Raw genomic sequence first — 16,729 nt, forward strand, 5'->3', positions numbered from 1 at the left:
TCTTCTGACAGAATTTCCTTACCTCTTACCTAAACTTTGGGAATATAAAACTCTAAGTGACCTTTTCTTGTCTCCTATTCTGATTGCTCTCTCGGTAGCCTGCACGTCTATCCTGAATCCTAAAACTGTCGGTGAAACGTCACCACTTGAAACTAATGGTATCACAGCTTTGCATTAAACCACACTGCAACCCAGATAAAGTTTAGACATACTTGGGTGTTCCTAAAGCCTGGGATCTGGCCACAGTTGGTGTTTCCACATACAATTCTGACTACTTATTCCATTACCACTCACATTGTGCTGTGGTAATTCTTAAAAACACAGGTTGCCACAATCCTCAAATGCTCAGGAGCAAAGCACATGCACACACACAATCCCAGCCTCCATCTGGAAACTAGAACTCAACTTTTAAAATGCAAATAACTTTAATAGGCTATGAGAGTACTATAAACTATTTAGGTCTTTGCAAATTGAAGTTATTTTTATTTCTTACAACTAATAATCATTATAATTTGAGCTTTTCTATTTCAATGTGGCACTTAAAGCTCCTGTAATAACAACACATTTTAGCTTTTATGCTGTTCATAAACATGAGTGAATCATACACTTGGACTATTGTTCTTTCTCAGAATGCTGGATGACTTATTTGCATCTCTGAGAAATTGAAAGCAGCATTCCATTTGTGCTCCTCTTCGTATTTTTCCCTTTCTTAGTAATTTGCAAATAAGAGTCCCATTCTTCTCTGCCGTTCAATCCTATATTCTTGCGAAGATGCTATTATTTTGTTGGTGGTTAGTTCATTAATAAGTACAATTACCATCTGCCACATTGCTTTTTAAATTATCCCATAATTGCATGTATATTAATTTTCAATTGTGGATATTAAGCTTCTCTAAAGATACCCTCTCCCTTTATTAAAACTGGTTGAGTTCCAGGTGTATTTTCAAACATTTAGATTTCTGGAGCTACTTTGTATTCTTGCAGTGTAACCTTGTAACACTAATGTAAAATTCCTCATTCCTTCCCCTGGCTGCTCCTTGCTACTCTGCACATAGACTAATGCACTTAATGCTTATTGATCTCTCAAATGGCATGGTTTTTGAACAACAAAAAGAAATAATATCCTGTTTTCTGGGCATGATTTTTAAAGCATAAAGACCAAAGGAACTTATTTGGTTATATTTTAAAGAGAAGTGAATATATCTGAGATTCCAAGCTAGCAGAAGCAAGGAATATTTGAAAGCTCTTAACAAGCACTCCACTTTAAATTTCCTCGAGAATAAAGCATATCCACTGTACATCAATATCTTTTTCAACTTTAGTAAATATTTTATTTGTCCTGTTAACACTGTTAAGTATGTGTGTGTGACTGAAAAAATCTTAGATACAAACAATAAAATTATCCCAAGGTATAACAATGATGCTTTTCTTTCTTGTGTCCCAATTTTTTCCACTTTGTCTTAATTCACCCACATTTCCCTTGATACATTTTGCTACATTTTTCTTTATATATATATATATATATATATATATATATATATATATATATATCATATATATCAATTAAAAAGAATGACAAAAGGCAAATAAAATAGTGGCTTCTGATTTGTTTCACCAGGAACCTGAAATTTAGATGTAGATCATTTGTCATATCTATAGAAAGAAGATAATGACATTTCAAGTAAAATCTGAAGTTTAGAACTGTAAGAAGCCTCAGCCTGAAACCTACCGCATGTGTTTTATAGGAAAATACTAAAAATCAAGAAAGATTATGTCATCAACCAGATACACAGTTGGCAAGAAGGAAACAAGAATCGGATCCCCACCGTTCCTGCACTAAATTTTAACAGATCACACATTCTTACAGGTTGCAGTTTTCCATACCAGTGTGCAAATCTTCACAAAGTGAAAATAGAATTAACCAGGTCTGATGTAGGACTGAGAACCTCCAAAGGAGAATGGTGAACTTTCGTTTTCCAAGGCAAAACTAGAAACTAAGAATTTCTGCAACAGAAGTTTCTCTTCAAGGCCAGCTCTTCTGTCTGTTCCGTTGTAAGGTGCCTAGAGGCGACATTCACACAAGCAGTAGCTGCTGCTAATCTTTGGCTGTGGTTTTAAAGTGATGACACTAATTTTAGACTGCTGTTTGAACAACTGATCCCCTGTTCATACTTCATGATCATCTCAGAAATTATTAACAGACTTTTCACGCTCTTCAGAAGGCACTCTAGACTTGCCCAGAGAAATCTGTACAAATTAAATTTGGCATTTAGAATTTGCACTTTGGCCGCTCCTCATTTGGAGGCTTTTGACTTTGCTGTGAACGATAAAGAGAAACTGATTGTACACAAAACCCACTAGAGGCAGACTCTGTTCCTGGCTACAGTGCTGTGGGGCTAGAAAACCTCCCCATCCCTGTCACTCCAACCTTGTACCAAACCCTAGCAAGAATATTCTGTTTGTCTAGCAAAGTGTCCTAGAAGAGAGGGAAAGCAGGGCAAGGCCCTTGCAATGAGAGTGGGGGAAGGAGGTTCCCAGATCTGCCTGGTGATTAGAGAGCAGGGCTTTTGGTCTCTTTTCATGCTGTAGATGTGGCTTGCTGCAGTCACGCCTCCCGCTGCCAGCCGGGCTCAGGGCTCCCAATCAGTCACTATGAAAACTCATTAGCTCCACAGCAATGAGTGCTCCACTGCTGAAACTGGGCGCTGTGCTCAGTACCATGGCAATGATCTCAAACTGGATGTCCCAAACTCTCCCATCCCTGGTAGGACTGAACACCACACGGCTGTCGGCGCCAGATACCCTAGTAAGTCACTCTGGTGGGTTTGGCCATCTTGTATTTAAAACAGTGGGTGTCGTAAATGAGAGACTGCTGCTCTCTTTATTGGTGAACTTCAAAGATGTGTATCTGTGTGATAACTTTACTCATGGATATTTATGAACACTTTAAAGTTACACCAAAAAAAAAAAAAAATGTGGGAGGGGGGACTGGTGGAGAATTGTCTCTAAAAAGGAAGGTTGGTCTCATTAAATTCTTAAGAATGATGTTTTAGGTAAATTAACTTGAGCTCTGAAAGGATCTTTTTATTATGCTTTGTTTCTATTATATTTGATGTAATTCATGCAACCTTTGTAATTTCCTACAGAATAGACTATAGCTAGTATTCTCCCTAATCTGTTTTTGTCACAGCAGGTTCTTCCTTCGGAATGCAATGCCTATGGCTGTGTGTAATTAATTCAGTCAGAGAAGCCAACATCTTTTTTAAGCATAAGTGAATTATAAAACGAGCTCAGTAATTTAAAGCATGCCAAAAAGGTATTAAAACAACTAAGGAGTGACAAGCATAACTGGCTATTTAAAAAACAAACAAACAAACAAACAAATAAACAAACAAACTTTATTGTATTATTTAATATTTTACACAGACTTTTCTGGCACAAATTGATCCTGTATAGTCTCCATCCACATGAAGTTAATGAGTCTTAATCCTTTTCCCATTTTAGCAAATTCCCTGGTATTTTGAAATTAGATGTGTTCATCCACACTCAAATATTTCAAGAAAAATATAAATTAGTAGTTTCTCAAATGAAAATGGAAAATTTGAGATAAAAGACATATTCTAAAAAATGTCCTACTATCAAATAAACATTCACAAAGAACATAATATTCGAAGTTTTTACCATGTAAACTACTCTAAGTGGAACACGCAAAGAAAAGAAATTCTCCATTTTAGTAGTAGTTTGCAGTTTCTATTAATAGCATATCAATCAATGCACAGTTAACTATGTAGTCCGATTGAATTAATTACATAATTTGACAGTTTCTCACAGTATATAGGCACCAGCAGAGAGCATGGGACTCAGATTTGACCTGCCTTCTGCATGTTATCTTCCTAAAGTCCTTAATGGTACCTTAATGACTCCTCTGTGGAGAGTTTCTTCATAACTTGCATGGCCAGGCCTAGTAGCAGAGCTGTCAAGGAGACCTACAGCCATCCAGACCGCATGATATCTCATAAATGCACATTTATACAACAAACAATCTGAGGTGCTTAATACTTACTGAGTCAACGTTTTCCAAGGTCCAATGACTTGGTTTTAAAAACAGTTGTAGAATTAATACTTTCAGAAAGCTGATTCTTAACTTGTGATAAACTATCTGTCAAATTTTGCAAATTAAGTATGGGATGTAGACTCGTTCGAATATATATGTATACAGGCATCAATGTATGCTTTGTACTGCTACGGAATAAAGAGCAGCAAATTTTCAGGAACCATCTGTTTCTCTTTCAGGACTTTATATTTGCAAATTCGAAGTGAAAGCTATATGGTTGATAATCAATCCAATTATGAAGCATTTCTCTAGTTGTGTATACATCCCAGCACAACAGCTCTTACTTTATTTGGTCCTCCTTGGCAAAGAAACACAAATTTAGAAAACTGTGAAAAGTTCTGAAGGTCACATTATGGTTCCTGATCAAACATCAGTGAATGGTATTCTGCTATTTTCTGAAATGAAGAAAGATTAAGTATCAAACCTTTGCTTTTTCTTATTTGGTTCTTCAAAGATAACTAGAGTCTTTTACCTAATTACTCACGATTATTGCCCATGGCTTAGAATCTTTATGATGAAGAATAATAACCGGAGCATCTTTAGAGAAACAGAAATTGTTGATGCTGCAACAATTATATCAGACCTTAGAAATGGTTTGGTCTGCCCATGTTCACACTATCATTTATTTATTCAATTGTTTACTTAATTGTAAACTTGTGTTTAAATTTTAATCTTAGATGATAAGTGAAGAATTATTTTTCAATTAAAATTTTAGAGGAAATGCAATGTATGCAACAGGTTATAGGTGACATAACTGAGAGGAGGAAAGATGTACAGAGCATCTGCCATCTGCTTCCTTCCCACATAGTCTAACCCTTGCCCCAGGCAAAATATTCAACAGAAACCTTGAGCTCTGGGGTTTAATTTGAGTTCTGATTGAGATAATCAAATATCCACACTGTACATGTGTAACAACTAGCTCAAACTGTGTAGCAATTAGAATTTTATAAGTAGCCACGTAGAACCAAGACATAAGACCACAGTCTTGCCCAGTGAGCCATGTCTCCATAATATCAATTGCTAATCTGTAACCATTATGGCTTCCAGTGTCTACTAGGTTCACCCTGCCTTGCTCAAACTGTTCCTGGACTTTCTTCTATCCCTTTCCTACACACCTATAGCATCAACCTTTGAAATTTACCTCTTCATCTTATTGTCCTCAAAGAGAAAGGAAATAGCTATGTACTTCAACTCTATACCTACCACTCTCAAACGTTTTGCAATAATGTAGCAAAGAACCTCCTAAATTGTATCACACACATTATGGGTGTAGTGAGGAGGGCTTTTTTACAAAGGTTTTTTTTTTTTTTTTTACCTGATTGCTTTAAAATAATCCCTTATGGAAATAAGGGCTTGGGATCATTAATTTGATTTCTCTGTAGCTTTCTTTCCAATTAGATAAAAGAATGATGCTTCCTTGGTACAATAGATACAACTAAATGTAGTGGGTCAGGTTTCCTCATCAATTTTTCCACTCCTAATTTCTAACTCCATGTTAATCAGTATAAATGCGATGATCTAGTATCTGTGAAGAAATCACACACACACACACACACACACACACACACACACACACACACAGAGAGAGAGAGAGAGAGAGAGAGAGAGAGAGAGAGACTCAAACATGTATCAAAATAGGTTTCATGTTTATACAGTATAGTAACAGAAAGAAAAAAAATGTAGTTATGCAAGTGTTATCATAGCTTTTAAAAAAAGTTTCATTTGACCTAAAAAACAAAGCAAGAAAGACATTTTGAAATGTTAAGAGATAACAAAATTGGTTTATGGAAGGTGCTTTGGAAATAGCAGTCTGTGATTGTGTCAAGAGCTAAGGGAGGTTTCAAAATTGTAGGACACTGTCTACCAGGGGAGCTCTTTACTAAGTAATAAAATCCCTTGTAGTTTTTTTCAAATGTTGATATTATTCCAATTTTTCTTACTTAGCTCCCCCCCCCCCACTTCTACATAGTGGAGTGGGCTCATGGCCTTTGGAGAAGCTGAGAGAGTTATCTTCAGGTCTCTGCAGGCCCCCTCAGGCCCCCTCTGGCCCCCTCAGGCCCCCTCTGGCCCCCTCTGGCCCTTCTCTCTGATGCAGAGTTATTTCCCCTGTAGGCTTAGCTTCTTAAAAATCCCTCATGCTGTGGAAGCCTTACCAAGAATAACCTGGAAAAGAGCAATTTAAAAAGCAGAGAATGTTCAGTAAGCACTGTTCCCAAATAGCCAGCCCTACTGCTGTAGAAGGAATAGGCCTTGAAGGGACCTGTGTGCATAAGCCATTTTTTTTTAGCAACATTTTCAGACATCTATCTGGTATCTCCTCATATGCAACTACTCTGTTAGTCAGTTTAACTGACCTTAATTCTCTGACAAACACTGCCGGAATCCTCCAAGGATCTTACTCTAAAATAACAAATGTGGTTTTATAGTTCTGAATGATGATATCTAATTTTACCACGATTTATTGACTTGGGGGTGTTTGGGGTTTGTTTTGCAGTAGGAAGGAAGGAGCCCAGGCCCTTGTACATGCTGCCTTTCCATCACATTACCTTTTCTTCTGATTGTTTTTCTCTCTCAAAACAACAGGCAATAAATGTCCATTATGTGCTAGGACAACTAAATAAATTAACCAGAGTTGTTTGAAAGCTCTGAATAACAAATCTTGAGAGCAGCAAAGTATGTGGAGATTGCCTTTTTTTAAATAGAAGTTTCATCCTTTATAAAGGATGAGAGTGGTTATATTTTTGTTTGGGATTCTGAAGCAGATGTAGGGTCTAAGAGACAATCTCCAGAAAGGTAATTTCAGGTCACAAACTTAAGTTTTCTCAGTGGAGGGTGATGCTTGAAGTGTTGAGTCCTGACTATGCAAAGATAATAGAAAAAACACACAAAAACAACGTGTATATCAGCTTCCATTGTGTAGAGTGACATGTGACTAAATACCACAGCTATGTCCATTTCCACTCCTAACGCCTTAGGGTTTTCAAACAACATGAACAGAGATGGCCACCTTCATCTTGATGATGGCTTTGCTATTTCTATTGTTGCTTTTATTTTCATAGCTGGGTTTTTCCCACTTAAAAAGTGGAGGTTTCCTTGAATGTAGAATATTTATTTATTTCAGTTGCAAAGGTTCTTGTAAGTAATCACAGGAAAGCTGCTACCGAGCGACATCTTTATTAACACTTCCTCCACAGCGCATTTCTTCTGGCATGATCCCTTAACCTCGCTCTAATTTCTGTTTTCACATTTTCTCTTTCTCTGTAACCTAAGCCACTAATACACTCCCTCCTCACCTAACTCTCTGGAGCAAGCAAGATGCATCCTTAGATAGGAATTTAATAAGGGTTTTTGTCACTCAGATAAGTGACACGTTGAATGTAGGGCTTAATTACGTGATATTTTTCTACTCTACATCTTTCACATTGGGCCCCAATTTTAGTCATTTGGCCTCTCATTTCTTTCTACCTTGGTCTTTGCTTTTGTGAAATACCTTCAAACTAAACAGGAAAAGTAAAAATACCTTCAAACTAAACAGGAAAAGTAGAATGTAATAATGTTCAGTACACAAACTTTTATTCAAAGATATGAGATCGTTTCCTTTGCCTTCTATGTTTTCTATGCTCTAGTAAATGACTGCAGTTCCTTCTGCAGGAGTGTGCTGTTTGCCTGGCCCTTAGCTCACTGCTTCTCTAGGGTCACAGTGGCCATGAGTTTCTATAGGAGGTAATACCCCTGCCTGCTGAGAATTGGCTGCTGGGGGCAGGGGAGGAGTCTGTGTCATCTCTAGTCCTGCTTAGACTGTCAGTGAATTGACATGCAGAGAATGAACATATAGAACTATGGGTTGAAAATTGTAGAAAACAGGTATGAGTTGGTACTAAATGGGTAGCTTGGAAAAAGACTGCTTTAAGTTCTTTATACTATGGGATCCTTGTAAGTAGCATAAAATACTGTTTCTAAAGGCAATTGGTTCCAAAGAAATGAATCCAATTACTAGAGACGAGATGTTATGTGGGGCCGTGAAAGACAGCCTGTTTTGGTTGAATGAGGCTTGCTCCAGAGACCTAGTAGAAAACTCTACAAGGGATGGAAAGTGAGCCACATTCCCAGAGACAGGTGTCTGACACGACAGGGCCCCCAACTCCATAATTCTGTGACTATCAGTCACACAGATAAAGCCCCAAGCTCCTGACATTCTGGCTAGACTCCACCCCCACAGTTTCCTCACTATAGCCAGGTATGCTCCTCCCCACAGTTACCTGGCAACAGCAAGGTAGCCCAGCCCACTATAAAAGGAGCTGTTTGTTTCCTCCTCACTCTCTTAAACTCTCATCTTTCTTACTCTCATACCTAGCCCTCCCTTCCCCCTTCTCTCCATGTGGCCATGGCTGGTCTCCCTCTTTCTACCTTTTTTTTCTTTCTCCCTGCCTTTCTACAATAAAGCTCTAAAACCACAGACTGTCTCTTCTCATCAAGGCCCATGGTGCTTGAACTATGGAATAGTCTTTCACCTAAAGAGCTGCATCTAACCTCCCAGGGATGGACCAAGGACTCTCTCCTGTATGGGAACTTCCCAGCACTCCCTCTCTCCCTGTCCTCCTCTCCCTTGAAGTCCTGGGGATGACCAAGCCTCCCCTGGGGCCCCAATTTTGTTCTCAGCTCTTCTGCAGTGTCCAGTGGCATCTGGGATGCTGAAGACTGAGAACCCGTAATCTCTGGCCTCAGTGAGGCCCAGAGACTTCTGACTACCCCTTGCCCACCCCCTGGAGTCCTGGGTTCAGTGGCTTCCCACAGCCAGACACCCACTCAGGATCGCATCGACAAAGTGCAGCAGTCCTCCAGAGTCTGCCTACCCAGAGCACTGGAACTCTGGCGGGACTCAGGTTTTTCCCCATTCCCTTGATTCCCCCACGCCCAGTGCCCCACAATGTTATAAGGAAACTCTACTGAAATGCAATGTATTTTGATTTTCTTTTCCTGCTTCTCGGGATACACGGGTTTTGTTTCTAACACAAAATCCCCATGGTTCAGGAGAATTCCCGTATGATAGCTTTATGTTTACAAAGCATAGACACAATTAAATTATAATCAAAGAACTCAGACCAGATACAATTGTTAAAAATGATTGTTTTAATTCTCTTATTTAGAACATTCCTAAATATTTAATGAGTGTTGCAATATTAAAAACTGCTAAATAGTTCATTTAGTTCTTCTAATTAACACAAAGAGTTCAAAGAGAACTGTACCCATAACGGCTGCTCTGTCTGGATGCTTAGGGCCATTCATAACCAACTGTATTTACTTTCCACATCCAAGTACTATGCTTCTCCGTCATACAAATAGATGCTGTATCAAGGTTACAACATCCCTATTAAGGGAGACAGACATAATTTATAGTTCAATATTGTGTTTAAGCCTTATGGTCTATGATCAGACTACACAAGTTCAAAACTCAATTCTACTTCTCCCTGTGTCAGAATGATGTCACCTAGACCTCAAAATATCAAGATATTGAGTGACAATAAGTTACACAATCCTCCCAACAGCAGCTAGAGATCCATAGATGCTTGATCTTCCCTGTACATGAGTTTTATTGACATTTGAATAATTGTTGTTGTAAGTCAGAATTGGAGCAGGTCTTTCTTTTGTCCTGGGTATCCAAAAATATCTACATATGTCCTTCCATCTGAGATCACAGTTGGTCTGATTTTGGTTTTCCTTTCAGTGCTTGTTGGTCTTAAAAGAGCGTGCTAGAAATACTTACAAGACTTCATTATTTGTCATTGTCCCCAACACAGGGTTTTGTATCAAAAGCCACAGAACTGCTAGGCACTTTGGTTTTCTTGACAAAAGGGTGAGAATTTGTCCTCTTGATGGTTCACAGTAACTGCAGTCCAGAAGGGTATAACTCTAATAATTCTTAGAAGAAGGCAGTTGAAAGTATAAATATGACTGGAGTCTGTGCTGTTATTAATCATGATGTGCCAAGAGATGCTAAATGAACATCAAAGTGCTCACCTCTCCCAATTGTGTCAACAGCACAGTGACTGGCAACTGGCCCTGGAGTGACAAGTTGCATGGAAGCCATGAAACACTCAGCAAGTACACATCACTATGAATGCTGACAGACTTAATGATCAGTGCTTGCACTGCTCTTAAAATATTTTAATATGATAATTGGGTGGCCCCGCTCCTCTATTCAAAAGCTAAATGTATTCAAGAGCCAAGATTTAATTTTCTGGCATATTGGAGATTCTTCTGCAGTGTTACAAGAAGCCAAAAGGGCCTGTGTCCGGAGCAATTAATCGCCAACTGTTGCTCGGCCTAGGCTTTCAGTTAAATCACAAAAACTACTCTGCTAAGTCATTTCTTTTTTTCATCTTGTAGATGATCTCTGAGTTTTTCTCTTATAATGAAAATGGACAACCTAATTATAGTTAATATCTTACCTAATTTTAGTAATATAGAATTCTGAGAACAACTCTTTAAACTGAATATGCAAGAAGAAAAGCTAGATAGTAGGAAATGTTATATTAAGAAGTCTATCCCCTTAGGAAGAAAAATTAACACAGGAATTGCTTTTTTAAAAAAATCAGCTAGTTATGAAGAGACTGAAAGATAGGTCTGGTGGCATATTCTTTCTATAAGAAGGAAAAGTGAGACTTGTGATATTCTTATCACAATTGTTTAGTTTATGACTCTCCCAAAATATGTTCACAACATATCCTATGTGTTAGATTTTGTTATTGTTGTTGTTGTTGTTTATTAATGAGATGACTGGCAAGATGCCTTTGGCAGGAATTTTAGGAGATTAGAATTGGAATCTACATCCCATGTCTGTGAAAAGAATAACAATAGTAGGACTTCCTCCTCCTTTCTTGATTCTTTGTATGGTTGTATTGTAAAGTCCCTGGAAGTGAACTAGACTCAGACCTGAGATGCTGCCTTTTAAGTTAGGAGCCCACTGCTTAAGGGTGTAAGATGCAGAAGTTTATTTAAGGATCATTTGGGGCTTTATTTCAGAATATTGGACATAACTAATAACCAGAAAAATATATACTATTAATCATGTTCCTCTTGGGAAGAAAAACTAGCAGATCTAATGTAGAAAGACCAGTAAGATATGGGGAACTGGATGTGTAGACATGTATAAACGTGGAGCTCAAGTGCAGAACTGCACAAAGCATGAGAAGTGATGTGAAGTTAACAGATGGTAAATCATGTAGACTACAGATCCATGGCACTCCTATGACGTTTGTAAAGAAGACAAAACAGAATCACACTGCTACCAATGAAAATCGTTTACTTTTCTCATCAAAATTCAAAAATATCAAAGGCTAAGGTGGTAGGTAAACTAATTGCTATGCAGTCATGGAGACCTGAATTTGATCTTCACACTAACACAGAAAGTTACATGTTGTAGCATACATTTGTGATCCCACTATTGTAGATGCTGAGATTAACAGATCACTGTATAATACTGGCCAGCTTTGGGGCATTCCAGGCCAGTAAGAGGCCCTATCTCAAACATAAGGTGGAAAGATCCTCAGGACATGCCCATGAGGGTATGTACTCAAAACTGCATACATGTATGTATAAAAAGACAATCACAAAATAACAATAAGAATACAAAACCCAGAAAGACAAAAAAACTTTAAATAAGTAAATACAGACCCCTCTTTAGGATACTACATCTCTGTCTTCTCCTTATCTTATAGTGAAAGTCTGTTTTGTGTTTGCTCTTGCTTTTTCCCAGACTCAGATTAGCCCCAAAGAAGGGTGGCAAGTGTACAGCTCAGCACAGGACCCTGATGGACGATGCATTTGTACTGTGGTTGCTCCAGAACAAAACCTGTGTTCCAGAGATGCCAAAAGCAGACAGCTTCGCCAGCTACTGGAAAAGGTATGTGGCTTATGTTCTCTTGCATATTTTTATTGAAATCTATCACTTTTTAGAAAGAAACTATGGTTGACTAATAGCATATAGTTTATCTGGTTTTTGCTCTTTTCATAAGAGCCTTTCCTGTTCTTTGAAATGTGTATCTAAAACTTCATGCTATATTATTCCATTTTGGGACTCTTTATCTGTCCCAATCTTTGTTTCCTAAACTATATTCTCTACAATATATCTTAATAAATGGCCAATTTTTTTCTCTTATAGGATTAAGGAAGCAGAGAGTTTTCTTCTAATATTGACAATTTAGCCTCAACTCTCAGCATCTCACAAAGCTCTTTGAGCTCCTGCATTAGGCTCTTATTAACAATCTTGCTAAGAAGTTAAAAATAATAACATGAAATATGCAAGCTATCTGGACAGATAATGAATAATTCCAACTGTTTATCATCATTCTCTAAATCATTCCTTTGAACATTAAGCTCTTCAGTCTCACTCAGTGGCATTCTCTCCACAATTTACTTAAGCTGGATCCATAACAATCAAATGCAGAATGCCCTTGATTTGTTCCCATTCGCAGATGAAAGTCAGCTCATGAAAGGTTGTTTATATGTAGTTAGGAGGGAAAACGGCAATGAATGGTGCTTTCAATGATCCCCATTCAGACTTGTCTGTGAAGAGTTCTGAATACAGTAGGACAGCTGGGGTGGTCTGAGTGATGCAAGGGGTGACAACATGTGTGAATTTCAAGTATTATGGAAAGAAAGAGATCAATTAGGTAGCACGTGTAGTCGAGGATACCACACTCTCCTACTCACTTTGTGTTGAATAATTTTTCGCGATTACACACTCCAGATACTGAATAGGAAGTTTTTCCCCATAAAATTAAGATATCCGGGAGAATGAAAGCACTGAGCATGCTAATATAAGCAAATGTTTACTATCTTAAAGCCAGTTTCTGCAAAGCTTAGTCAGTTTCTATTGGCACATTTGTTTTATTATCTTAGTATGTTCTTATACCCCCACCTCCCTTTCAACCCTTACTCTATCCTAATTTCTTCCAAAACCCAAGTACTAGGTAGGGGAGAAAGAAGGTTAAAATGGAAAGAGGACTTAGACCTCTCTAGGCTACTTCCTGCTGATTAGGGTAATCTAGTTCCTGGGGGTCAAGTCCAATTTTTGTCTCCAGAATATCCAGAAATCCAACAAAAGCAATAGCAGTGGGACAGCAGGAAGGGGAAGCAGCAGCTGGCCAATCAGGACTGTCACATTTACGTCCTCTCAAGTTCCCAGAGTTAAACAATCTGCAGCCGTAAATAGAACACAAGACAATCATAGTTAATATTTGTGAATAAACTGAAGCAGACCCATATCTCACACCTGAGATTAAAACAAAAAGGTAATTCATATAACATAAGTGGGTTTTCAGAGAAACCAGACTTCTCACTACAGGGTCGTCCTTCCCTTGTCCTTGGTGCTGCCCCTTTCACACACTGGCTCTCTCTTCTCAAGCTTTCTTTTGTACTGATACTCCATTCCTCCCGCCCCAACCAGAGCAGGTGCCGTTTTTATTAAAATCAGTGGCTGTTAAAAATTACTATAGGCATGTTATGATTACTTTTGTGATATTGATTTCTAATCTTGATTATCTTTTTTATGGATAATTCAGATATAGCATTTGGGTGAGTTACCAGGGAAATTAATTTGGGTAGAAAATGGTTTAACCATTTAAATACACTTTTGTTTTACAAAATTGTATCTCCTGTCAGATTACTGACATTCCTCGACAGCCTTTTTACTTCTACATAAAATACATTAAGAAAATTTTTCCTGTGCATATAACTTCACATTACGCTTTAGTATCTTTCAGTAGAGCATCACATAAACAAACCACATACACATTTTTTTCAAAATCCACTTAATCCAATGAAAGATAAATTCTATAGGTCAAAACAGACATATCTATTAGAGGTATAATGGGAATATTGTTTTCATTGTTACTGTTTTTATTTTATATTTTTAATTTATTCCAACACTTACAGAAGACATGGTTCAATTTCTAATTTACATAAAAATAATCTGGCTCTTTCTGAATCTACATTTGTAAAGTTTCAAGTGTCCTTTAACTGATAAGTTATGGCATTGTATCAGGTAGCTTTTACATTTTTTTTATATCATTCTCAATACCACTAGGGGTCTCCAACTTAATTAAAAGATGCTATCTCATTTCATACTTTATCAAAGATGTATGGTACTGAATATTCGAAAAATGCAGCTAACTTAATTTCAGTCTTAGGGCACAGGAAATAAAATTGTTAGCCTAAAACCCTACCTGTTAGCTGTATATATTTTGTGCATTGTTATATGTATCCTGCATTGCCCAGGTCAATATTTCCTAATATAATTTTTAGACTAAGATGTGCACAATATTTTCACCAATAAAATCAATTCAAGGACACTATACATAATACTTCATCTTAAAGATTTCAAAAGCATTTTAACACCAAACTTCCTAGTCAAGGAACTGCTGTTCTTTTTGTTAAATTAAAGTTTGCCAAACACATTGAACAGCAAGCTTTTTAATATAAACTGCTCAGAGTAATAGTTATACCCAAGAGTAAACATGCACTTATTTGTGTTCATTCAGAAAGACCTATGTATCTTATTATTAAAACAAACAAACAAAACAGGAAAATGCTTCAAAAAAGATTATCAAAGACAGGAGACATTAATTTTGCCAAATAGTATAGATGTCTTTTAGGTAGTTTTCATAGTTGTGACAAATATCAAGGAATAACTTACAAGAGGAAGAATTGATTTTGGCTTATGGTTTTAGAGGCTTTGACGGTCATATGGCCATTATGTTCCTTGACTGTATTTAAGGCAGATGGCCATGAAAAAGACCATGTATTTGAGTGAACCAGCAAATAGGGAGCAGGGAGAGAAGACACTGATATAGGCATGAAACACCCCTTTATGACCTGCACCTAAAAACAACTTCCTCCAGCTAGGCCCCACCTCTTAAGTTTCCAGACACTCTCAAAATAGTGCTGTCATCTGAAAATCAAACCTTCAGTGCATGAGCTAGGGGATGACATCCAGCACTCAAAACACAACAGAACCCCAAACAAACAGGGAAAGCTGGAGTGCAGCCCTACTTAAGAGAGAAACAGAGCATAAGAAGAGGCACAGGTCTCCTCCCAGTGAATCACATAACAGAGAAGTCAGTGTCCTTTATCATCAGGAAATGTTTGTTCTAGGGAGTAGTCTCCATTAACACTAGTGAGCTCTTCCTAGGAAGAGCTGAAGGGAAGTCATACCCAAATCCTCTTCATTTAGAAACCTTTAGTGATATCTTATACCACAGATATGGTTCCTGCAGCTATTCAAGGTTGTATAACATAGACGGTCACATCTACAGCTCATCAAAAATTCTCTCAATGCATTTTCCCATAACACAAATCAAGTTGAAAATTCAATTGGGGAGTCCAAGTAGAAAGTAAACTAAGAGACTGTCTTTTAATTTGATTCTGAATATTTCCTTTTGCCCATGATATTCTAATTGTGTGGAGTATGATTAGGTATAGAAAATTCTTAGAAGAATATCAACCATGCTAATGATGGGTATCTTCACAGACTGCTACATATTTATATAGGAAGCCAGTTTCTTCAATGTAAATGTTTAACTGTAAACGAGGTTAGAAAATTGTTTTGAAAGTAATACTTGTATTCATGATGTTTCCATGAGTTCATTGTTGTCTCTAATTTTGTATTGGACTAAAAAATATACATGAAGCTTTCTGAATATAATAATTTCAAACTGAGAAATTTTTGTAGCCATACATTTCTGGGTGCAAGAGTTATAGGGAGAGAAAAAAACCTTTCCCTAACATTTTAAGATCCTAATTACCCATTCATTATACTATTTGAAAACTAAGATGATTTTACTCAGGAAATATTTGTCAATCACTTTTTCTGTGTCTGATTCTGTATAACATCTTGCAAGTAAGAGATGTGCAGACACAGCCTGTGTTGAGGAGAACAGACCAAGGGTCTTTGCTGACATTGTTCAAGAACATATTCCAAAATTACTTTTAATACAAGCCAGACTATGTTTTAAATAGACAGTATGAACATAGGGGAGGACTGAAGATCAAGACATCACAGGAAAAGGATAAAGAAAAATTGACTTGTCTGACAAGAGGTAAAGAACTGACTTAACCCAGGTCCTAGAATGCGCTGACTTTTTTGAAAATGACAGTTCTGAGCAATGTGTCAATGTATTCTCTTTAGAGCTAACTGGCTTTGTGTGTAAACCTTCATAATTTTTCCTGATGGAAAAGCCTATCTCTGAAAAGATTATTCATTTGTAGTTCAAGTGTGTTTTTTCAATGAAAGTAGCATTACACTAAATACTGAGTAATACATATTTATTTAATAATAAATGGAAGTAAACATTCACATATCTAAAAGAAAAAATTATTTGTAATCCTACCACCTTTTTTGGGCTCATTCTTTGGTATATTCACTAATGCAACCAAAATACAATTTAATCAAAATGGATTTATATGTATATATATACTTTATACACATAGATCCTTCCTCTTTGAGAAATCTAATATTAACAGCCTAATACATGTTTTTCTAATCCTTCATATGCATTTCTTCATGATTTTTCTTAATAGAGTATATCATCCTTTGCATGTGTGACTATATTTTAC

At 37.2% G+C, this 16,729-nt stretch overlaps 1 protein-coding gene across 2 annotated transcripts in view; it reads left to right on the top strand.

Moving 5' to 3' along the window:
• The window catches only part of Olfm3 (olfactomedin 3), a 214,502-nt gene that overhangs the window by 166,710 nt on the left and 31,063 nt on the right, over nucleotides 1–16,729 (top strand). The window contains exons 1-2 of one of the 2 annotated variants that reach the window (XM_021158019.1): nucleotides 2,572–2,806; nucleotides 11,871–12,017. In XM_021158019.1, coding sequence (XP_021013678.1) covers nucleotides 2,678–2,806; nucleotides 11,871–12,017 — 276 coding nt within the window. In that variant the 5' untranslated portion in view covers nucleotides 2,572–2,677. Of the gene's footprint in view, nucleotides 1–2,571; nucleotides 2,807–11,870; nucleotides 12,018–16,729 lie in introns of those variants that run through there. The other variant, XM_021158020.1, reaches the window with a different exon arrangement.

The sequence above is a fragment of the Mus caroli genome, chromosome 3 (genome assembly GCF_900094665.2).
Source record: "Mus caroli chromosome 3, CAROLI_EIJ_v1.1, whole genome shotgun sequence".
Taxonomy (NCBI): Eukaryota; Metazoa; Chordata; class Mammalia; order Rodentia; family Muridae; genus Mus; species Mus caroli.